This window comes from Cervus canadensis, chromosome 9, assembly GCF_019320065.1.
Source record: "Cervus canadensis isolate Bull #8, Minnesota chromosome 9, ASM1932006v1, whole genome shotgun sequence".
Lineage (NCBI taxonomy): Eukaryota > Metazoa > Chordata > Mammalia > Artiodactyla > Cervidae > Cervus > Cervus canadensis.
The window spans coordinates 64556870-64582571 of record NC_057394.1 but is presented as its reverse complement, the minus strand read 5'-3'; the positions used below and the strand labels follow the sequence as shown (position 1 = coordinate 64582571).

The 25702-nt window shown below is 39.0% G+C and overlaps 1 protein-coding gene and 1 non-coding gene across 2 annotated transcripts in view; one reads left to right on the top strand and one right to left on the bottom strand.

Annotated features, from left to right (window-relative positions):
- Positions 1-25702, top strand: part of CPB2 (carboxypeptidase B2) — a 52802-nt gene that overhangs the window by 17919 nt on the left and 9181 nt on the right. The window contains exons 3-8 of the mRNA XM_043477853.1: positions 256-380; positions 2226-2334; positions 6074-6175; positions 8291-8395; positions 16141-16251; positions 18917-19010. Of these exons, the coding sequence (XP_043333788.1) occupies positions 256-380; positions 2226-2334; positions 6074-6175; positions 8291-8395; positions 16141-16251; positions 18917-19010 (646 nt within the window). The remainder of the gene's footprint in view (positions 1-255; positions 381-2225; positions 2335-6073; positions 6176-8290; positions 8396-16140; positions 16252-18916; positions 19011-25702) is intronic.
- Positions 20170-20255, bottom strand: LOC122447684. The gene has a single exon (XR_006271343.1). It is a non-coding gene; the product is annotated as a small nucleolar RNA SNORD62 (small nucleolar RNA).

Sequence of the window (25702 nt, the reverse complement as noted above, 5' to 3'; positions counted from 1 at the left end):
CAGCAGATATTTATTGAATACCTAGTAAAGCCCAGGCCCTCATTAGCCACTGCGGTTTCAGAATAAAACAAGCCCCCTACAGAATAAATGTTTAACTACCACATATGTGAATGGGATTGGTGACTGTGAGTGGACCAGTGACCAGAAATTATTTTTTCATTTCTGTTATAGATACTCTTTTATGGCGTTAGCTACAGATGAGAACCATGTGAAAAACTGTCTTTGTTTTATCAATTTTTCTTCTTGAAACTACAGATTATTCTCTGGCAGCCAGTAATAGCTGAATATATTGTGAAGCAATACGAAGTCCATTTTTTTGTGAATGCATCTGATGTAAGCAATGTGAAAGTCCATTTAAATGCGAGCGGAATTCCATTCAGGTAGGCGTAATTCTTGAGTAACTATGATAAGCACTAGGACATGGAAACCTGCTCCAGAATTCTTGCCTGGAAAATTCCATGGACTGAGGAGCCTGGTGGGCTACAGTCCATGGAGTCACAAACAGTCAGACATGACTAGCAACTGAGCATACACAAACATTATAAGCAACTCTGATGCATTTGGGGCTTCCCAGGTGGCACAGTGGTAAAGAATTCACCTGCCAATGCAAGAGACTCAGATTTGATTGCTGGATCAGGAAGATCCCCTGAATCAGGAAATGGCACCCCACTCCAGTATTCTTGCCTGGAAAATTCCATGGACAGAGGGGCCTGATGGACTACAGTCCGTGGGGGCACAAAGAGTTGGACATGACCCAGCAACTGTGCATACACACACACACACACACACACACACACACACACACACACACACCACACAATGCATTTACTAGTGGATGGTATCATTGCTTCCTAGAAAAATGAATACTTACATTAAACATGCCACATGGAAAGCTCTGGAATGGACTTGTGATGAAGCCCAAGAGCCTGGCTCCATGACCTCAAACAAGTGGTTTACTGCTCAAGACCTTGGTCCCTTGTCAGAAATGGATTGTTAGACTCAGTGATCTGTGGAGCCTCTTATGATTTCTCCCAGTTCCTTCTTAAAATTCCTCTACTCTCTTCCTGGATTTAGGAAGCAAAATGTCATTCACTTTACTAGGCTTTGTGATATCGCTTAAAAAAGCAGCTGCTAAAGGGAATTTTGCTTCAGGAGGTCAGTGAGCATTCCGGAATGTCTGGCCCTAAACTAAAATATGCATTAGGTATGATTTCTGTTCAGGGTCCATGCCTTCTTCCTTTTAGAGTCTCCTGTCCGTATCTCCTTTCATATCCATTACCCAAGCATCAGTGTTTTCCTGCCACCCTAGCACTTCCTGGATGCCAGGCAATCTTTGAATAATACAGTATGATTATTATAATAACAGGTTATTAGTATTTGATGCCTTTCAGGAAAGGTGCTGAGCTTTTCTATATGCTGTATCTTTTAACCCTTATTAAACCCTGTGAGGTAGATACTATCCTCACTGTGTGTAAGAAAAAATTTTCAGGTTTACAAAGGAATTTCTCAAGGTCAACCAGCTAGAATGTGGCACATCTAGGACTCTAACTCAGAACTGTCTGATGATAAAGCCTTGGCTTTTACCTGTTGGTCTAAATAAAAGTCTGAGCCACCAAGGAAGCCCTGGGAGAAGGAAATGGCTACACACTCCCCTATTCTTGCCTGGAGAATTCCATGGACAGAGGAGCGTGGTGGGCTACAGTCCATGGGGTCACAAAGAGTTGGACATGACTGAGCAACTAACTCCAAATAAAAGTAAAAAACAGCTTTATTAGAATGGTAGCTAACTTTTTCTGGTTCATCCCAGGTGACAGAATGGCCCAATTTTGTCTTAGTTAAAATGTTTGTGCCTAAGTTAACTGTGTGACCCCTTGCAAGAGAAATTAAATGAGATCACTTTCCCATACCTTCCTTATTCCTGTGTTCATTTAAAAGGCACTAATAAGACACAATCAAGAGATGTTGGTAATGTTGGAGAAAGGGTCAGGTTTTGAAGGCCCTGAAAACATACCCTACAGAAGCCACTGTCTCTCCAGTGCGCATGTGGCTCTATGCAGAGGGCTTGTTAATTTCAGCTCATCATGTTAGTGGTGTTTTCACCTTGAGCTTGCTAGTTTTCTTAGTAACTTTCCCCCCAACACTTGCCTGTTGTGTCTGCGATGGGCCACAAGGGAAAAGCAGAGCCCTGCTTGGAAACCAGCTCATACTCTTGTTTCATCACCCAGAGTCCTGTTGGAAAATGTGGAAGATCTTATCCGGCAGCAGACTTCCAATGACACCATCAGCCCCCGGGCGTCCTACTCCTACTACGAACAGTACCACTCACTAAATGAGGTAAGCTGTCACGTTTCTCTCCGAAATTCTTGTTTTCATTGAATGAGCTTTGCCATTTCAGCCATGGGAAATTATTAGAGGATCAAAATTGGTGGAAGAGGGTGAAAAAAAATCACTATTAGATTGATTATACAGAGGTAATTGCTCCTTTTGTAGACATCTTGCCTGGAAAGACTGTATCATATTTTGGACTTTGCCCCTCTAAGCAGGCTATTTATCTATAGCTAAGAATATCTCTGACTGTCAGGAGTAACATTGCATTCTAAGGAACAACAGGAAATTAAAAAATAGGACCTTTTTATTGAAACTGCCACCAAAAAAATAGCAGTCCGACGATTATCCTAAATGAACTCTTACTGAATAATTGCCACATTATCTCACTGAATTAAAAGAATTTATTCACTTATATTTAGGACACAGTAAAGTGTTTAAGTGTATTTTATTCCCTTTAGAAGGAACCTATTTAATAATAGTAATAGTAATGATTATGATGATGCCTGTATTTTAATATTTAAGAAATTGGGTTTTTTTTTTTCCTCTTAGTACTTACAGGTTCTAATTTTCCTAGAGGAAACCTAAGCTTGATACAAATATTCAGTTGACCTCAATAAGCTTTCACATCATATTCTAAGGGCCAATTCCCCATATTTGTTCCCTTAAAGGGTAAACCCCTTGGAGCCCTTTCTTTTCAATCTAATATTCTCCAAGTAGTACAAATCCCTTGATACCTTTTATTCTTTCATAGGAGTACTGCTATATTCCTTAATAGAAGTTTTTTTTTTTTAATCACTTTTGGCTAGGTGCCCAGAAACTGTTAAGAACCATATCCGTATTTTTGAGACATCTAACACTTAAATAATAAGCATCAATTTTCTATTTAATCTTCAAACACATCTGTTCCTTTCCAGTTTGTTAAATCAGAACTCAGTCTTTCCTAGTGGCACAGATGGTAAAGAATCTGCCTTCAATGCAGGAGAACTGGGTTCGATCCCTGGGTCGGGAAGATCCCCTGGAGAAGGGAATGGCTACCCACTCCAGTATTCTTGCCTGGAGAATTCCAGAGACAGAGGAGCTGTCAGGCTGCAGTCCATGGGGTTGCAAAGAGTCAGACATGGCTGAGTGACTAACACTTTCTTTCAAACCAGAGATCAGCGTGCTTCTAGAACCGATATGCCTGGCTGGTAGATGGGGATCTTAACATTTCAGCCCTGTCCTTTTCTCTCCTACCTTGACTTTGTCTATTCCATCTAGACTATCTCCATCCAGCTGCCTACATCAGCCCTGCATGAGTAAACTCGAGGCCTGGAGTTGAGAGGTTGGGTAGGCAGTATTTACAAATGGAGAAGGTGACAGTGTCACTGCTGCATTGGGTTTGGTGGGAAGAATGAGGTGCCTTAAACAGAAGTATTTAAAATATGTTTCTGGGTTTTCCCTGGCAGACCAGTGGTTAGGATTCCTTGCGTCCAGTGCCAAGGGCCCAGGTTCAATCCCTGGTCAGGGAATTAAGATCCCACAAGCTGTGTAGTGCAGCCTAAATAAATAAATAAAGGATATGAACATTTAAAAAGAATTTGTTTTGTTATATTTTAAATATTTTGTTCAAAGAGGTTATTTTTTTCCTCACCCTCTCCCAAGGAAAGAGTTGGAAAGACATGGGAGGAAAATAGTATTAGTTAGCCATAGTTGCAGTAGTGTTAGCCACTCAGTCATGTTCGACTCTTTGCAGCCCCATGGACTGTAGCCCGCCAGACTCCTCTGTCCATGGGCTTCTTTAGGCAAGAGTACTGGAGTGGGTTGTCATTCTCTTCTCCAAGGCAACTTCTTGACCCAGGGATTGAACCTGGGTCTCCTGCATTGCAGGCAGATTCTTTACCATCTGAGCTATAGTCTGTCGTAACAAAGTGCCATTTACTGAGTGGCTTAGACAGCAGAAATTTATTCTCTCACAGTTCTGGAGGTTGGAAGTCCAAGAACAAGGTGTCAGCAAAGCTGGCTTGTTCTGAGACATCTCTCCTTGACTTGTAGATGGCCACCCCCTCACATGGCCTTTTCTTAGTGTGCGTACATCCCTGAAGCCTCGCTGTCCATTCTAGTCTCCACTTATGAGAACCCCAGTCGGGTTAGATTAGGGCCCACACTGACACTTCAGTGCAACTTAATTACTGTTTTAAAGGTCCTGTCTTCAAATACAGTCACATTCTAAGGTACTGGGGATTAATATATGCATTTGAGGGGGAACACAATTCATTTCATCACAATGACATTTCAGAAAACAGTTTGGACATCTTCATCCCTCCCATCCTGAATCTTTTCCAAGAGGTTTGTAGCAACTGCAGCAACCTTGCTCCCCCAAATTCTGCCTTTCTTCCCCTTCAGCACTGCTCTTCAGGCCGCATTCATGTTCACTTGGAGAGCAAAAGGGGTTTCTTTTGTCATTGACTCTCACTAGGAAGTTTTAAGTAAGCTACAGTAGGGGAGAAAAACAAATGACCAAAAAACACGTCTTAAAACAAATGGCAAAAGAAGAGCATTATTCAAAGGATGTAACCTTGATTATTGCAGATGAGATTTAAAGTTTTCTGTAAAGCTACCTTACTATAATTAATACAGCACACCCTCCCTTGTTGGAGGAAATCTACCGAACTGTCAATGCTGTAACACAAAATAGTTGGATGGAGCACTCCTCTTAGATGTATGCATGCCTTAGAGGAGTAGCACAGTAAACAGAGGAAATCTCTGACGGTTAAATTTTCAACACTGCAGACACTGACAGCGTTGGTACTTGGCAGCAGGCAGACCTTTCAGGAGCATCTTAGTTCCTGGCACAGGACAACCCATCACACATACCACTCGCCCTAGTTACGCTCCTGCAAGAAGACCCAAGGATAAATGGTGCTCCTGTTCCCGTCAGCTAGGACTGCTATTTGAAATTACCTTCAGCACGTTTCCTAGAAATGAGGCCAAGGGTTGGTTATTCCCATTACCAAAGGTGTAAACATTTTAAAATGGCCCCTGAGAAGTTGGTCTACTTTAAAACATGACCAGGCTCCACCACTCAACACCTGCTTTGAAGTGGAGGCTAGCCTAAAGTCAGGCCTAGAATTTATTTCTTTTTCTCCTTCTACTATAATCTTGTCAGCATCACAAACCACTAGACTTCTGCCTAGGAGAGAGTTTTAGAATCAAACTCCTTCCCTGGATAGAAGACATTCTTTTTTCCTCCAGATTGTTCTCCCCTTTGCTTCTCATCATTTCATAGCCCTTGTTGTGAGTCCACAAGTCTCCAGTGGGAAACAAAGGCAGCTATATATATCCTGTGCAAAGACAGTGCCTGGGGCTTCCTTAGGTTACTCTTGAAAAATGAATATTTTTAAAAAATCTCATATAAAAATGAACTCTTGAATGGTAAATAGGATTTTATACACAGAGGTGAGGATTCAACATGATCAGCCTTTAAAAATTACTTAAGGAGCTATGCTTTAAAGATGATCTTTTCCTACTTTGTCATAAGTTTCTTAGTACATTTCCACTTTCCCAAAACCTGATACTTCTCAAAACTTTAATATTATTGATTTTCCTAAGCAGCAGAAGAAACACTCTGCCTCAAGTGTTTTAGTTCCTCATTATCTCCACAGAATTTTTTCTAGAGGGATAACCCTTCCTGGAAGAATTTGTCTGTTTCCTTTGTCAGGGAAATACTTTGAACTTGCTCTGTGACCACTGGTTTCTGCTTTGATAGATCTATTCTTGGATAGAAGTTATGACTGAGCGGTATCCTGATATGGTTGAAAAAATCCACATTGGATCCTCATACGAGAAGTACCCACTTTATGTTTTAAAGGTATGTTATGGGAAGAGTCATTGATTTTTCAACTTTGGGGAGGTATTAATTCTCCAGTGGTGATTGTTATTACTTGGATTTTTTTTTTTTTTTTGAGTTCTGGAAATATGTGTATTACCAATGATCCTCAACTTGAATATCCAGATCTTTAGTGATTGGTGATTACCTTCGAATTTCCTTTACTCCAGTGTTGATCTAAGAGTAGTAACCTCAGTTTTAAAATCAATTCTGTGACATAGATAAGTCACTTAACCTTTCAAGGTTCCAATGCCTACCTTCATAAAATGAGGAGAGTGGTCTGGATTATCTTTCAAATCCTCTTATTTATACCACCACAACCACCACCACCAGCACCACCCCTGACTGACTGACTTAGGCCAAAAGAAGGAAAGGGGTCTGTTATTGAATAAACATTGACATTAATATAGTTTTTAGAACCAAAGGAGTTGAACAACAGGAACTAGGAAAGAATAGGAACCAGAGCAATGCTGGGATTCTTGGCAGTAGGGCTGATATGACAGCTTCTACTTCAGTCACCATCTGTTTGGTTATTTATTCTCAGTTGAACAAACTGGCCTTAGTAAAGTCAGTGAATTGGGCCACAGGAAGAATATTGGGAACCATGAAACCAAACTGATTCCTGCCTGCTCATTTCTAATTCTGCAGTTCTGTTGTTTTTAAAACCACTCTTTCTCCTAAAAAGAAAAAAAAATAAGAACAAGGTCTGCAAAAATTTATCATTGGAAAAATACATTTGATTTAGTAAAATTTCATTCATATATAGTTTCCTCACATGGTCTAAACTGTGATAGGTGAGGCTCTTTGATTGTCCAAAGATAAGATTTGGAGTCAGAATTTCTGGGTTTTAACCTGTTCTGACAAGAGCTTGCAGTACAAACTCAAGTCAGACCCTAGGCAACATTGGGTTCTCTTGGTAGCTGAGTTAGTCTACTAGACTGGATCCATGTAATCATGGCATACCCACCTCTGACATTTACTTTTTGCCCTGTTGTACTCTTTGGAACTTGTGTTTCTGGGACCTGATGTACATGTTGGAAAACCATGCTTCTTGCAAGCTTTAGTTCCAAGCTCAATCAAGGATGTGCACATCATGTGAGTCCCTAGGGTTCCTAAGTCGGAATGGGTACCAACAGAATGTGCGCAGCACAGTTAAACAGAAGGTCGAATAAAGCAACTAGTCAAAACAGCTCAGGATTTTCTTTTAAGTTGAGGAGATTAAATCAGTTGGGTAATTCTCTTTGTACAATTCTATCCTTTGTGGCCAAAGCTTTCCTCACTTGCCTTCTTGTTGGACATCAGTAACTTCGGGTTTGTTAAGAAGAAAACTCCCTGAGCGGTATAGATGGCAATTTAAAAATGGAACCCTCTCTTTTTCAGGCTTTGGAATTCCAATCCCACATACCTCTTTGATTTTGCAACAGTCTTCTCCCTTCCCTCCATACTCTAAAATTGTGTAATATTTAAAAGTAGATGAGTGATGATTCATTTTGTATAGAGGTGTTTGTGAGAATTCTTCTAAAGTCATCAAAGACTATCATTGAAGAAAAGTTGGTAGTTCTTATTCCAGAAAGTTGGCAGCTTACACTAGTACCCTAGATGGTAAATCAGAGCAAGGTCTCTGTCCGCAGACCTGTTGATAATAAATTGATGTCAAGTTAGATGTGTGTTTATTTTTGTGTGAAATAAGGAAATAATCTACACATTAAAAGTGTGCGCCCTAGGACAATGGTGAGGGAGACCAGGGTTGTCTTGGGCACCACTGACTCCCCTCTCCCAAGCCTTTCTTTGTGCCCACTTCCCACAGAAAGCTGCCCACCCAGCACATGCCCGTTTCATTCTAACTGGAGTGTGAACATATGGCCTGAAGCACTAGTTCTTTGCTCTCTACTTCTGCAATTTCTCGTGTAGCTCTGGTATCATCGGGTATTTGTTTAGGAATAAAAAGAATTTTAAATCAGGAATTCTCCAAGGAATGAAGGGAATAGGGTATATTTCATAGATTTGCTATAAAGATGAAATCGAAGCCCTATTATTATTCAGGACGTTATTATCCTAAAGCTTCTTCTTAATTGTTTTTTGGTTTTCTCTGAGCAGGTTTCTAAAAAAGAACAAAGGGCCAAAAATGCCATGTGGATTGACTGTGGAATCCATGCCAGAGAGTGGATCTCTCCTGCTTTCTGCCTGTGGTTCGTAGGCTCTGTAAGTATTCACATTCTCTTAAAGCCCAGAGTTTCTCAGGATGTGGCCTAAGACCACTTGCAGTAGATTCAACTGGCCTGTTTATTAGGTGCATTTTCCTAGATCACCTCCTAGAATTCTCAACTTGAAACCTCTGGGGGTGAGACTTGGGAATCTAAAATTATCTCATGCTTCTTAGCTGACTTTCATGCATATTGAGAATCATGGATTTAAGCATTTAAATTCCCCTAAAGATGATCTGCCTTATCTTTCCTACATTTCCAGCTGGTACTAAACACTGGCTTCCCCAGTGGCTCAGATGGTAAGGAATCTGCCTGAAATGTGAGAGACCTGGGTTCGATCCCTGGGTTAGGAAGGTTCCCTGGAGAAGGGCATGGCAACCCACTCCAGTATTCTTGCCTAGAGAATCCCCATGGACAGTGGAGCCTGGTGAGTTACAGTCCATGGGGTCACAAATAGTTGGACACGACTGAGTGACTAAGCATACGAACACTGGAGGGCTTCCCTGGTGGCTAATATGGTGAAAGAATCTGCCTGTAATGCAGGAGACCTGGGTTTGATCCCTCGGTTGAGATCATGTGGAGAAGAGAATGTCCACCCACTTCAGTATTCTTGCCTGAAGAATTCCATGGACAGAGAGAGCTTGGCAGGGTACAGTCCATGGGCTCACAACGAGTTGGACTTGACTGAGTAACTAACACACTTTTCAAACACTGCAACATAATTAAGAAATAGTGTCAGGAAACGGCAACCCACTCCACAGTATTCTTGCCTGGAAAATCCCATGGACAGAGGAGCCTGGAAGGCTACAGTCCATGGGATTGCAAAGAGTTGAACATGACTGAGTGACTGAGCACACACACCTGCAGCTGTAATCCATTTACTAACTAAAAGAACCGAAGCAATTGTCTAAATTGAGTCCCAATTAATTTTTTTCTTTTGATTTGAATTATCCAGATATATTTTGCCATATTCTGCTCTTAGAAATTGAACATAAAGTACCCTATTACAGAGCAGATATTTTTTTCCATATATTGTAGTAGGGACTTTTGTCCCTAAAGAAGGCCTTGTACTAAAAAAAAAATCCATGTATGAGACAAGCAGTATTTCATAATAGTAAAAATTATAATGACTGTAAATCTGTATAACAAATGAAAACAGTAAAAGTCATTTTTCTGTTCCCTATAACCGTATTTTTTTGGCCCACTTAATCAGTGCTCAGCATCCACTTCCTGCATCGGAAATTTAAATTAAAAAAAAAAAAAGCTGCGGGTTTAAGCTGAAATACAACTCTGGGGTCCGGAGAGGACTTAAACAGTACCTACTTTTGGGTTAAATAGGTTCTTACCATTGGATAAGGTCTAAATTATTCATCCACACAATGGGACTTGGAGAGCTCTTTGTTGTGTTTTTAATGGTCATGAGCACGATAGCTTATTTCAGAATCTTCCATTCAAAATGTCTTATATGCTTTTATGTACAGATTTATTCTCTGTTGAATGGTTATTGGTTAACTTGTTGGCAGGCATTGTTATTCTTGTCTAGGATTATAAGAAAGACAAAGCTCCAGTGTCCCCCAGGCAGAGAGCTGAGTGATCATCAGTCACGGGATGGGAATTAGTCAAGCCTTCATCTCCTGCCCTCTAATTGCTCACTCGCTCTTGTGCTCTTTCCTCTGCTACCCTTGCTCATCATCTTTATTCTTGTTTTTTGCTTTTTTAACTGCAAGACAGTGATTTCAGTTATATTACTTATCTTTCTGTTGAATCATTCCATCAACAAATATTTATGTGTTGTCTTTGTGTGTCAGACATTATTTCTGCAGCGATCATCCTCACTGAGTGATTCATTCACTAGATATAGAACCATAACTGTAAATATATTTATAGATGACTGTGAAAACTCATCAGAAAACATATGCTTGGAGAGCCCCGTGATACACAGATTAAATTCATAGTAAAAAATTAGATTCATGAACATGTTCAACTTGGTTGAAAATGTTATTTTTAAAAATTGTGTCTTTCAACACAGTTAAAATACACCAAGTCAGAATTTTAAGGCTTATAGAGTTTGAGAGATTACATGACTTAGGGTCATGATTAGATATCTAGATGGCATACTTTTAAAGTATAAATAACTGGATAAATGTCAGATATGAAAATATTTTTATAAGTAACAACATCATTCACAAAGTTAATTAAGAATATTGATTTCACCCTGGTAGCTCAGATGGTAAAGCATCTGCCTGCAATGCAGGAGACCCAGGTTCAATCCCTGGGTCGGGAAGATCCCATGGAGAAGAAAATGGCAACCCGCTCCAGTACTCTTGCCTGGAAAATTCCATGGATGGAAGAGCCTAGTAGGCTACAGTCCGTGGGATCGCAAAGATTAGGACACAACTGAGCAACTTCACTGGTTCTCTATCCCTCCCTGTTTTATATTTTATTTATTTTAGGTAGGTTTTTTCAGTGAAATATATGTCTTTAACCATTTGGTTTTTATTTATTTAAAAATATTTTGATTATGAATTTATTTGGCTGCATTGGGTCTTAGTTGCTACACTTGGGATCTTTAGTTTTGGTGTGCAGGATTTTTTTTTTTTTTTTACAGTTATGGCAGGTCAACTCTTAGTTGCAGCATGTGGAATCTAGTTTCCTAGCCAGGGATCAAACCTGGGCCCCTTGCACTACAAGTGTAGAGTCTTGGCTGATGGACAACCAGGGAAGCCCCTCCAACCACTTTTTTTACTGAAGCATAGTTGATTTACAATGTTGTGTAGTTTTAGGTACACAGCAGAATCAGTTATATATATATATATATTTTCAGATTCTTTTCCCTTATAGATTATTAGAAAATATTGAGTATAGTGTCCTGTGCCATACAGTAGATCTTTATTATCTATTTTATATATAGTAGTGTGTATATGTTAATCCCAAACTGCTAATTTATTCCTCCCCCACTTCCCCTTTGGGAACCATTAGTTTATTTTCTATGTCTATGTATGTAACCCTATCCTTAATCCCCACATGCCTGAAGGAAACACAGGTTTGCCCCATTACCAAGTTCCCTTGGCCAATCAGAAAAATACCCCAGGTCCTAAGGATCCCCAAATGTTACCTGACTAATCCATTCAGGTCATCCTTCCATTGGGGCCCACATCTCCACTTACAGACATTAAGAAGTCTCCATATTGCAGTTTCTCTCTACCCTCCCTTTCTAATCCTGTCCCCTGAGGTCCTGGTTTCATTCTGTTGTTGCTCCACAGATTGTCACCCATTCCCACTTGCTCTGGACTGTCATCTTTTTTAATCAAAGACCTGAAGAGGCTCACCATCAGTCCAGGTGGTGCCTTTGTGCAGAATCAACAGGGGGCATGCAATTGCTGAAACAATCAGCTCTCCATACGCAAAAAAAAAAAAAAAAGAAAAAAAGAATTTGGACTCCTATCTCACACAATATGCAAATATTGACTAAAAGTGAGTCAGACACCTAAGTTTAAAAGCTAAAATTACAAAAATCTTAGAAGAAAATATAGAAGTAGTGAATCTTTGTCATTTTGGATTAGGTAACGAACTGTTAGATCTGATACCAAGAACACAGCAACCAAAGAAAAAAGAGATAAATGAGACTCTATCAAAATTAAAAACCTTTCTGCTTTTCAAAGGACACTATCAAGAAAGCTAAAAGACAACTCACAGAATGGGAGAAAATCTTTGCAAATTATAAATGATGAGGGACTCACATCCAAAATATATAAGTAACTTTAACAAATAAACAATGCAAAGATAAATAATCCAGTTTTTTTTTTTAATAATAATCCAGTTTTTAAATGGGCAAAACATCTGAAAAGACAATTCTCAGAGAAGATATACAAATAGCCAATAAGCATATGAAAAGATGCTCAACAGCATTAGTCATTAGGAAAATGCGAGTCAAAACCACAAAGAGATACCACTTCCTACCCAATGAAGTGAAGTGAAGTAAAAGTCTCTCAGTAGTGTCCAACTCTTTTTGACTCCATGGACTATACAGTCTGTGGAATTCTCCAGGCCAGAATACTGGAGTGGGTAGCCGTTCCCTTCTCCAGGAGATCTTCCCAACCCAGGCATCGAACCCAGGCATCCCTCATTGCAGGCGGATTCTTTGCCAGCTGAGCCACAGTGGAAGCCCTCCTACCCAATAGGATGGCAAAAATTTTTAAATAGCAAATAACAAATATTGGTAAGAGTGTGGAAAAACTGGAACTCTCATCCATTGCTGTTGGGATCATAAAATGGTGCAACCATGTTAGAAAACAGTTTGACAGTTCCTCAAAAGTTTGAGCATAGAGTTACCATTTAACCCAGCAATTCCACTCAGGTATATAGCCAAGAGATTTGAACACACATGTTTACAAATGTTCATAGCAACACTATTCATAAGTCCCAAACTGGAAACAGGGACTTCCCTGGCAGTCCAGTGCTTAAGACTTCATGCTTCTAAAGCAGGGGGCACCATTCAACTCCTGGTTGGAGAAATAAGATCCCATATGCTGCATTTTGCAGCCAAAAAATTGAAAAAAAAAAAAAACCAGTGGAAACAATCCAAATGTCCATCAGCTTATGAGTGGACAAATAAAATGTGGCATATCCTTATAATGGAATACCATTCAGCAACAAGAAGGAATGAAGTACTGATTCAGGCTATAACATGGATGAATCTTGAAAACATTTTGATAAGTGATAGAAGTCAGACAGAAAAGGCCATATATTTTATTATTCCACTTAACATGAAATGTCCAGAATGGGCAAATGCACAGAGACAGAAAGTTGATTAATGGTTGCCAGAGGCTGGGGAAAGAGAAGGGAGAAAGGGGTAACTCCTAAAGGGAGTTTTTGGTATTGATGGGAGTTGTGAGAGCGGGACCATAAAGAAGGCAGAATGCCAAAGAATTGATGACTTCGGACTATGGTGCTGGAGAAGACTCCTGAAAGTCCCTCGGACAGCAAGGAGATCAAACCGGTCAATCTTAAGGGAGATCAACCCTGAATATTCACTAGAGGACTGATGCTTAAGCTGAAGTTCCAGTATTTTGGTCATGTGATGCGGGCAGACGACCCACTGGAAAAATTCCTGATGCTGGGAAAGATTGAGGGCAGAAGGAGAAGAGGGCATCAGAGGATGAGATGGCTGGACAGCATCACCGATGTAATGAGCATGAACTTGGGCAAACTCTGATAGATGGTGAGGGACAGGGAGGTCTGGCGTGCTGCCGTCCATGGGGTCACAGAGTCGGGCACAACTGGGTGACCGAACAACAGCAACATTGATGGGGTGGTGATGAAAATATCATATAATTGGGTAGTGATGATCTTTGTTTAATTCTGTGAAATATAAAACCCACTGAACTGTACACTTTAAAATGCTGCATTTTCTGGTAGATGAATAATATTCTCAATAAATTGTTAAAAAAAAATAGGTCCCCCTTGCTCTGGGATTCCAGCTGCAGCCCCACATGAGGGTAGGGCTTGATGCACAGAGTATAGGCTGTATTTCAGCTCTCGCTCAGCCCTTCTGTTTGGAGCCCTGCTTATTAGACAAATTTCCGGGCTAATATTTGATCTTCTCTCAGAGACTAACTTTTTGCTGAAAGGCTTCCATCCAACCATTGCTAAAGTAGGAAGGAAATAAGGAGAGTAAAAAAGACAAAGAAACTGACCATGACATACCTATTAAAAGTTCAGCAACCCCCGTAGAAATAAAAATGACACTTTCTCATTTTAAAGAAAATAAGATCTCCTAATTTTTTTCTGATAATGCTACATTATTACTGGAAAAAAAATGACTAACATAAATGTACTAATTTGTAGCATAAAAATGATTTCACTAGTTGCTCAATTACTTAAAATATTGCTTCTTTCGTTCTATAAAATTGCTTCCTTTTCATTAAGTTTCTCTTCCTGACCTATAGTGGGTCAAAAAGTAACTTGTATTTTTTCTTTCTTTTCTCCCATATTTGGTAAGTGATTACCTATGGCAAATAATTTAAATTTGACTATTATGGTTGTTCTAGGGAGATAAGGATATAGTATTTTAAATATTTAAAGAAAAATGGTAATGTTTTAGCTATAGCAAAGGTAAGATTTAGAAGACCTTTTTTTTGAATATTAACCCCTTATTGATCATATCATTTGCAAATATTTTCTCACATTCAGTAGGTTGTCTTCTTGTTTTGTTGATGGTTTCCTTTGCAGGTGTGTGTGAACCTGTATTGTACACCTGTAACTTATATAAAATTTTACAGCAACTATACTTCAATTTTTTAAAAAGACATTTTTCTTCTATCAATAATGAAAAATGTTTCTTTACAAAGTCTTTCGAGTAAAGTTTAAATCAGCAAAAAATTGTGAACTAATCCACAAATTTAAATGTAGCAATGTTACCACAAATGAAGAATTTATGCCAAAGCTTTGGTGTTGTTTAGTCACTAAGTTGTGTTTGACTCTTTCGCGACCCCATGGACTGTAACCCACCAGGCTCTTCTGTCCATGTGATTTCCCAGGCAAGAGTACTGAAGTAGGCGGCCATATCCTCCTCCAGGGGATCTTCTCAGCCCAGTGATCTAACCTGTGTCTCCTGCATCTTCTGCATTAGCCAGGCAGGTTCTTTACCTCTGAGTCACCAGATGAAATCATTTAACTACCTGAAATTTGTCTTTGTGGTTCTTCGGCATCTATATTTGGTCATTGTGGGGTTAACTTCTCAGTCACTGGAATGTGAATGTTCTTGGATCATGTGAAAGTATGCGACCCTAGCTGGGTATGAATCTAAAGCACAGAGGAGCAGTGTCAGATGATGTCTGATAGGAAACTCGTAGTCAGTACTTAGGAAAAGCTACCACTGGCTTTAAAGCCAAATGACTGAATGCTTGGGAAATACACTCAATTCTAGGTAAAATTTAGCTCACAAATTATAAGACAATGCAGAAAATATTATCTAGACATGTCTGGGAATGAGACAAGGTTAGTTTAAGTGGTGATTGATGCAGATTATTATAAAAAGAGTGGAAATATGTCTAGGTTTTGTTTCCTTAAATCTTTGTGGTGGGCTTTATGTATTAATAAAGAATTCTTCTGTTTCTTGAAGAAAGTTTTAGAAAACATATAATTCTGTCTTCTGACTCCATTAAATAGGAGGACCAGTTGTCCCATGTCCAGGACATTTACCATCACTTGTCAGCATAGTACCTGAAGTCTAGACTTTTCAAGGAATTAATACTCTTCCTGAAAGTTAAATTTGCAAATCTAAATGTCGAATTAAAAAAGAAACACACAGACCAAGTTTAGTGGATGTTAGCTAGATGGATATTAACTAGACTTATTGTGGTGATTCCTTCACTATATATACAAATATTGAATCATTAGGTAATACACCTGAACCTAATATAGTTAACCCTTGAACAATGCAGTGGTTAGGCACACCCACCCTCCATACACTCAAAAATCCACACATAAGTTTATATGTGTTTATAAGTAGGCCCTCCATCTGTGCACACTTCTGCACCTGTGGATTCAAAGAACTGCAGATTGTGTAGTTCTCTAGTATTTAATGTTGAAAAAAATCTGCCTACAAATAGACCCACACAGTTCAAACCTGTGTTGTTCCAGGATTATGTGTCAATTATATCTCAATCAAAAAAAAGAAACAGGCTAAGTTTAGAAGGAGGTAAAAGATACGTTATCAAATATACTTGGTTTAATCCATAGGTAACTTATAACTATGGGAAAGAAAAGATGTATACCAATCTTCTGAAGCACATGGATTTCTACATTATGCCAGTGGTTAATGTGGATGGTTACGACTACACATGGAAAAAGGTAGGTGAAGGCAAAGAAAACAAAACACACTCCTTTAGAGCATACAGGATACACAGAATTATTCATAGAATCCTGGATCCCAGCATAACGGTTTTATTATGAAAAAAATTTTTTGTTTAGTTCATAATGGGAAAGTTCAAACATATATGAGTGGAAATAATTGTATGGTAAACTCTGATGTACTTATCACATAGCCAATCAATTCATGGCCAATCTTTTTTCACCTGTACCCCCAACTCCTTTCTATCTTACCCATATTCTTTTGAAGCAAATCTCAGATACCATATCATTTCATCAATAAATATTTCAGGATGCATCTAACTGGGGTCTTAAAAAATAACAATGTAATTATACCTAAAAATGAACAATAATTATTTACTATCATAAAATTTCTAATCAGTATTTAAATTTCTGATCATAACACAACTTTTTAGAAATGTTCATTTCTTTGGTTCAGGATCCAAATCAGGTTGATATATTGTGATTGCTTTATAGCCTTTATTTTTTTTTTAATCCATAGATTCTCTCCCCGTAACTCTTTTTCTCTATTTCCCTGCAATTTTTTTTTTCACTGAAGAAGAGAGTTTCCTGTCTGGATTTACTCATTGCGTTGCCATGTTGTAGTTTAACATGTTGCTTTGTCCTCTGTATTTTCTGAAACTTGATGTTTGGATTCTAGAAGATTAATAAGATTCAGGTTTGACTTTTTTGGCAAGACTACTTCATTGTGATAGGGTGTTTTCCCAGCAAGAGTGGCACAGGTCTGGTTTTATCTCTTTTTTGATGTTAGCTGCCTTGATACACAGTGCCTCCATCCGTTCATTCTCACTAGGAGTTGTTTGGATGGTATTTTGATTTATAAAAATCATGAATTGCAAGAATTAGAATGGCATTCTAACTGAATGTGCATCAGAATGGAATTTAATCCTAGTACCCTTTAACTCAATCATGAACATATATAGGAGTATCATGGTCAGTCTTGCCTACACTGGAAACCGTTTTAATCCAACAGCATCATGATTCACGTAAAATTACTCAAGCAATATGAAGTACTAATTTAATTTAAATTAAATTTCTAATTTAATGAGGAGTGCATAAAAACTCTGGTCTGTATAGTTCTGCAAACTTCTTGCTTGAGTTTATTCATAGGTGTGTATGTGTGCAAGTGCAGGCATATAAAAATTTTCACTTTTTTGACCTGTTAATGTTGGTTGAAATACATTAATTCTTGTGTGTAAAAAAAAGACTGCATTGTAAAGTAAACTCTAATAATAATTTTTAATTTAAGAAATTTTAAATTATAAAAACAGTCAAACATATATGAAAAACATACTTGAATAGCACATTTAAACACTCAGGGGAATGGGCATAATTGCAGTGATTAGAAACCTAAGGAATTATACAGGAATTATTTTATGTAGCGATTAATTTAAGCAGAAGAGATGGGAATGGTGAAGGAGATTGATGAAAATGTCATCTCAGGGAAGGCGAATACTGTGAACAGAAGCTTATAGGTGGGAATGAGCAAACACTGAACTAAGTAAATGGGAAATACCTTGTATAGTATCTAACATAAAATTGGAGTTCAATAAATGGTCACATTTATAGATTGCTATTACATTAAATTTATGCCTTCACTGGACTCCCAGTGGAGTTCAGCCACGCTTTATTTAATCTTACTCTGCAACCATCTTTTGTATTTTGACTCTGCCAACTAACTCCTGAAGAATGAGAACCTGATTTCCTCAGAGCAGCTGTTGCTGCCAGAACCACAGGCCTGGGGTTGGAAACAGACTGGGAGGCTGGACAGAAGGGTTGGTGGAATAGGGAAAAGGGTGCCATGTCATCCCAACCCAGAACTCAAACAAAGTCTATGCAACTGTTTACAAGATTAAATTCCCAGATTACCCCAAGAACCCAAGGGGGTATTTTTGCTTTACATTTAAAAACCAGAGTTGAATCACTACAATCACAGGTACCATCAAACTAGAGGTATTTTCACATCTCTGCTTCCTGTAGGTTTTAAGTGAATATTGAATTCAATCGAAAGAGAGCACTGAAACTCATGATTCAACAGCGTTGTATCATAATCATCAAACTTGCTAAAGGACTTGATCTTAATCATTTCCACCACAAAAAAGAGATAATGTGACAGGTTAGAAGTGCTAATTATCCCAATAGTAGTAATCATAATATGTAAATGAATAAAATTAACATGTTGAACATCTTTAATTTATACAATGTTGTATGTCAAATATATTTCAATTAAAAAAAAAGAAATTCATGACTCATGGTTTTAATTTGAGTTGAAACACCAAGTTATTTTACTTTTCTTAGAAGGACAGACGATAGAAAATGACAGTGCATAAAATTAAAGGAAGCAAAACTTAACAAGAAGGCCAGTAAGCAGCCTAGAAAAACCAGCTGAATTTTTTTTTTGGTAGGTCAAAGCTCATAAAATATCACCACTTCATTTGATTCAAGTTTGAGTGAACCCAGTTAAGACCTGGGTAGAATAGGGGCCATGCAACAAGTACTGTGAAGACAGTGACCCGGAGAAGAGATGGGGTTAAAGGAGAGAAACACAACACTCTCCACTTTGGCATTAAAAGTGGCGTCTCTCCTAAACACGGATGCTCTGGTAATCTGTGTTTTGTTTCTTTAGGATCGAATGTGGAGAAAGAATCGTTCTTTACATGAAAACAATGCTTGCGTCGGAACAGACCTGAACAGGAACTTTGCCTCCAAACACTGGTGTGGTAGGTTGTTTGCTTAATTTCTAGCAATGTCTCTTCATTTAAAAGGTGGTATTCCTAAAAACCCATTAATTCAAGCTAATTAGAGGGGAGGACTATCTGAATCAGGAAATAATTGAAATAAGAAACTTTTTGCTTAAATGTAATGATGTAAAGGTTGACTAAAATCAGCAGAACATCCTTACCCTGTCCTCCTTGTTTTAATAGCCACATCATTATAAGAAGGCAGTTGGGCCAGTTCTGTAAGGTTCCTTCTAGCTTCAAAATGCTAAAATTCTTTTTCTCTAGAATCATAGGGAATTGACCACTAAATTTCCTACTTTCATAAACAAATAGCATTCATCATGAGGATATCAAAGACTAGAGTTGGATGGGTATCTCTCGTTTTCAATTGTTCAGGAAAATATTTACTTCTATAGTGTTGCAAAACCTTTTTTGTTTGTTTGGCTTGTGAAATCTTAGTTTTCCCGACCAGGACCAGGGATCAGACCTGTGCCCCCTGCAGTGGGAGTGCAGAGTCCTAACCGTTGGATGGCCAGGGAAGTCCCAAAACATTTTGTGTTCCCTGTTACCATTCACCTTCTTAAGTTCTTTCTTTCATGAATATCATAAAGAGAAACTTGTATTCAGCACAGTAGGAATTCCTTGTTCCTTGATTCAAATGAGTTACGGTCCTCAGTGAACACTGACTTGGGCTTTCAGGAATATTGGCTGCTCTCAGGGAGGTAGGTGTTAGTTCACCCACCCTCCAAGGATATTTCATAGTCACTACATTTAGGAAACAACTACAAATCTAAACACTGAGCTGGAATCATCTATATTTTTGAAAGTGGGAGCATGTGGCTCTATGGACAGCACAGAGGGGGCAAAGCTGTTGAAGCCACAGAAATATCCTCTTCTTCCCATTCCTTTACCGTACGCAGTCACAGTTACATGATCCTCTGTATTTCCTTTAAAAAAGAAGTCCTGCCTGCTAAGTTACTTCAGTCATGTCTGACTCTCTGCAACCTCATGGAGTGTAGCCCACCAGGCTCGTCTGTCCATGGGATTCTCCAGGCAAGAATACTGAAGTGAGTTGCCATTTCCTCTTCCAGGGGATCTTCCCGACTCAGGGATCAAACCCATGTCTTTTTTTTTTTTTTTTCTGCTTTTTTTGCCATGGTGTCTCAGTCACGATCGTCTTCATCTCCCTGCTATTGAGTCCACAGTGGAGGGTCAGAAGGATCTATTGGAATCGCATCACTGAGACAAACCCATGTCTTTTAAGTCTCCTGCATTGGCAGGCGGGTTCTTTACCACTAGTGCCACCTGGGAAGCCCAAGTGAAAACTCATGATTTCGTCATTGTCACAATGTATCAGGTTGGCCAAAAAGTGCATTGGAGTAACAGCTTAAGGACAAACCTGAATGAACTTTTTGGCCAACCTAATAGATACAAAAACTTCACAGCAGAGTACTTTTTCTTGATTTCCTCATCCCTCTTCAGTCAGAAACTCCATGAGGGTAGGGACGATTATCTATTACCTAGCTCAGTACCTGGCACACAGCAGGTCTCAGAAAGTTATTCAAATGAATCTGTGCATGAAATAAGTTGTTCTAAGAAAGCCACAGACATAGTAAGAAAACATAGGAAATAATAGCTGATCCTGCCTCAGGCTCAAGGGAAACATTTAGTGGTTTCTTTGTAAAAGCCATCATTAAGATTGTCCAATAAAAGTGCCCACCGAAGCATAAAGACCCCCATGGCAGTGATAACTGGGGAGGGAGTCAGAGAAGCAGCAGCTAATTATCAAAGGCCTCTGAATAAACAGAGCTGACAGTTGCTAAGTGCTGAGTGGTTTATATACTTCATCCCCTGGGTTTCATTATCTACACATCATTGATGAAGAAACCCAGACTTGAAAAGGTTAAGTCCCTTGCTCAAAAGCACAGAACTAGGAAGTGGCGGAGCTGAGACATAAAGCCAGGTTGCCTGACTCCAAATTTGCTGAAATTCTTCTGAGTCTGACAATCACTCTTCAGATATAAGTTCCTTTTTGAAGCTTCTTTTATCTGTAAGCTTTTTCTCTTTTTACTACTCTATTTTACCTAGTGTTTTTTTATGGTGAAACTAATGTTACCTAATTTGAATAACCAAGTAGTCAAAATATCTTCTGTTACGGTCATCAAAAAATATTTCAGACCCCTGATTAGGCCTGTGGTTGTATTATTATATGTCACAGGTGTTAAAAGCAGGAACAGACGCAGCAAGAATATATTATAGATAACAGAGAGTTCCAAATGAAACAAAAAATAACAGTAAGGAACTCTTTTTTTTTGCTAAGTGCCCCAGCATCTCTTCAGTACTTTGTGAGCAAAGTAAAGAAAGAAAAAAAAAAGTGAGAAAAAAAGAATTAAATTTTATCTCTTCGTTGTCCCTACAACTATTAATAGAATGTGCCTTTATATTACTTTGTCAAGAATCTGAAAGAGCACCTCACTTAGGAACAGGAAATGATAATATCAAGCCTATTTATTCATTAAAAATTTTTTTAAAATTCTTTTGATATTTAATTGAAGGATAATTGCTTAACAGTTTTGTGTTGGTTTCTGCCAAACAACAACATGAATCAGCCGTATGTCCCCTCCTTCTTGAACCCCCCTCCAACCTTCCTCCCCATCCCCCCTTCTAGGTTGTTATGGAGCCCCATTGTGAGTTCCCTGAGGCATGCAGCAAATTCCCATGGACTATCTATTTCACATATGATAATGTAGGTTTCCAAGCTACTCTCTCCATACACCCCACCCTCTCCTTCCTCCTACCCCCAACCGTGTCCATAAGTCTGTTCTCTATGTCTGTGTTTCCATCACTGTCCTGCAAAGCCTACTTACTCATTTTATGTTCATTTTACCTTTCCTCTGTATTAAAATTGTGTATATGTGTGTGTGTTTGTGTTGCAGCTGGAAATAGAGGTGGGGATATCTTAGTCTGCTTGGGTTGCCATAACAAACCTATCACAGGGTGGAAGGCTTAAACAAGAGAAATGTACTTCTTGTAGTTCTGGAGGTTGTTAAGTCCAAGATCAAGTTTATCAGCAGGTGGGTTTCTCTTGAGGCTTCTCTCCTTGGCGTGCAGATGGCAGCTTTCTTGCTGTGTCCTTACACAGCCTTTTCACTGTGTCCATACATTCCTGGTGTCCCTTTCCTCTTATAAGGACACCAGTTATAGTGGATCAGGGCCTTATTTTTATGACTTTATCACCTCCTTGAAGGCCCTATCTCCCAATATAACACATGATGGCTTATGGCTTCAACACAGGAATTGTGGGTAGAGTGGGGCTTCCCAGGAGGTGCTAGTGGTAAAGAACCTGCCTGCCAAAGCAGGAGTAGTAAAAGACTTGGGTTCGATTCCTGGGTCAGGAGGATCCCCCGGAGGAGGGCATGGCTCTCCACTCCAGTATTCTCGCTTAGAAAATCCCATTGACAGGAGCCTGGTGGGCTACAGTCTATAGGGTCACAGAGTCTGACAAGACTGAAGTGACTTTGCATGCACACATGGGGAGAGAAGAATTCAGTCTCCAACAGGGGGCATTTGTGAGGACCTCTGGTCTCAAACTTCTTTTAACAACTCTACTTATTTTCTGAAATGTTAAGTTAAACTACAAAGTTTTTGCAACTGGTGTGGGATGGTAAGTATTTCATTTCTTTTCCTAGAGACCATATGGTCTTTTAATTTTTCTAATCATAGTAAAACATATATAACATACAATTTTGCCACTTCAACCATTAAAAACTATAGTTCAGTGGCTTTGAGTGCATTCCCAATCTTTTGTACCCAAGACCAACATCCGTTCCCCAAATTTTTTGTCATCCCAAACAGAAATTCTGAAACCATTAAGCAATATCTTCTTGTTCACCACACATAGGAGCCCCTGGTAGTTTCTGACTGACTTTTTGTCTCAATGAGTTTGCTATTCCAGGTATTTTTTTTTATCCCATTGCTTATAGATCAAAGAATGATTGAACATGAAGGGACCTGGAAGACCAAGCACCTCTTGGTACAGATGAAGCATTTGGCCCGAGAGAGATGAAGTGGTGTACCCATATTAACATACCTATTGAAAGGCAAAACAGAATCTGAAAAACAGATTGACTCTAGATGGCTCTTTGAAACAAAAGTTTGAAATCTCTAGAATGATGGTCACAAAATGAGAATCTGAGCTGGCACTGTTCATTACAGTAGCCTCTAGCCACATGTGGCCATGGAACACTGGAAATGTGGCTTGTCCAAACATAGACATGCAATGAAGGTGAACTAGACCCCATACTCTTAGAATGAAAAAGTAACACAAAGTATCTCGTGAGTAATTTTTATGTTGATTACATTTGAAATGATAAACTTGTACCTATGGGGTTAAATAAAAGTATTCAAAGGTAACTAAACTATCAAAAATGATTTGTCCAATGACATTATTGATTAAAAACTAACACAAATGTTTGGAAAGACCTGAGCACAACTTTTCCTTGGGTGGGGGTGGGGATGTTTAATAAGCATTAAGTTTGTTTCTATTGCAATGAAAGGAAGAAAATGAAGCAAGCTTAAGTAAGAAAGGCAGACTCTGTGAGGATAATGGAGTAGCCCACGGAACCCAAGGACCAGGATTCAGGCAGACCTTGGAAACAGACTGAAACTGGGCCTGGAGGACTGTAGGGGACTCAGTGGGTCCTTTCTCTGCTCATCTCATCTCTGCAAAGCACCCTGGCCTTCTCTGTGTTCCAATCCATGTGATGATGATGACATTGATGATAAACAATAGTTACTGAACACTCAGTATATGCCAGGCACTGGGCAAAGCATTTTATGATTTTTCCATTTAATAGATAAAAGAACTTGAGTATAGATAGGTTTAAAAAAATCAATAATGCTTTGCCTCTTAGGGCATGTACAAGAATTCTACTCTTTCTCACCTATTTGAAAAGACCCTGATGCTGAGAAAGATTGAGGGCAGGAGGAGAAGGTGACAACAGAGGATGAGATGGTTGGATGGCATCACTGACTCGATGGACATGGGTTTGGGTGGACTCTGGGAGTTGGTGATGGACAGGGAGGCCTGGCGTGCTGCGGTTCATGGGGTCGCAAAGAGTCGGACACGACTGAGCCACTGAACTTAACTGAACTGAACTAGAAGACTGATTGAAATACAAGTGAGGGATAAATAGCTTAAGGGCCAAAAGAGAAGGTTAGAATGTTTTTTGTATTCTTTTGTTACTGTTGAGTCTTAACAATTAGCAGTGCCTTATGGAGTAAATAGTATTTTTAAAAATAAAACCAAAAAATATATATTTGAAATGAAAATTTCTAACTTGTTAGAAGTTGTTGGTGCCAAATACCCATGTTGTGCCAAAAGTGGATTATTATTTTTTTTTAATGTAAAGCATCCATTGAATTAAAAGAATTTGTCTTGCTTGGCTGCTTTGGGAAGCCAGGGAACATATGGGCAATTCAGATTTCCTGCGGAGCCAAGTAAGTTCTGTTGATGTTACATAGAATGGGAATTCCAGACAGTTCTTATTATGAAGGTCTAAAAGTGGTGTTCAATTTAAGGCCTCATCTTTCATTACCATTATTCTTTTCTATAAACACTAATTTGGATTACACCAACTTTTGACTCATAGGTTAAAAAAAAAAATCACCCAAGCCAGATAACTATTAAATGGCAATGCCAAGATTGAAATCAAGTGATAGGCTGATTAACAGTATGCTCCATAGCATCTATTGTAAACAATGGTTACCACCCCTAATGCCCAATTTGCATCTCCTAAAATAACAGCATTTGCTTCATAGATTTGCTGCAAAGATTGAAGGAGATAGTCCCTATAAGTTTTAGCAGAGTTCCTGACGTACAACTTGTGTTCTTTGCAAGTCAGCTGGCACTGTTATTGTTGTTATCTTCTTTGTTTTCAAGAGAGCAGCTTGAAACTAGAAACTACATCTCCACTTCAACTTATGGTGGAGGGATTCTGATTGGCAGAACACAAGTGAAGGAGGCAATTTGAGGCTAATAAACTGTTTCTCGAAGAGATAATCTTTTGGGACAGAGGTGGCCCTCTGGGCCCCAACCCTTGACTTAGGTACAGAAAGAGAAATGTTAAAAGTCAGGCTGCCATCTAAAATGATGCTTACTCTAATTTCTCAAAGGAATAGACATACATTATTCTGACACCAAATGTTGCCATCCCATTTTATTTACTAATCTTTTGAGCAGGTTAGAAGTAGCACTGAAAGCAGACCTGAGTTCCCAAATGAGACTTTTCTATTGTGGGCTATGTTAATTAGTGACTTTTAAACTACACATATCTGGTTTTCCCCATGGCTCAGCGGTAAGGAATTTGCCTGCAGTGCAGGAGATGCAAGACACATAGTAGGTTTGATCCCTGGGTTGGGAAGATCCCCTGGAGAAGGAAAAGGCAATCTACTCTAATATTCTTGCCTGAAAAATCCCATGGACAGAGAAGCTTGGCTGGCTATAGTCCAAAGTGTCTCAAAGAGTCTGACTCAGCTGAGCACAACAGCAACCAAACTATACACATCAGAAAAACCAAACTTACAATGATTAGAGAAGATGGGGTTATATTTTTCTCATGTAACCACATATTCAGAGGCAGAGCTGGCATTTCTGACATTCTCACAGCCACTTTCTTGAGGCTGCAAGATAG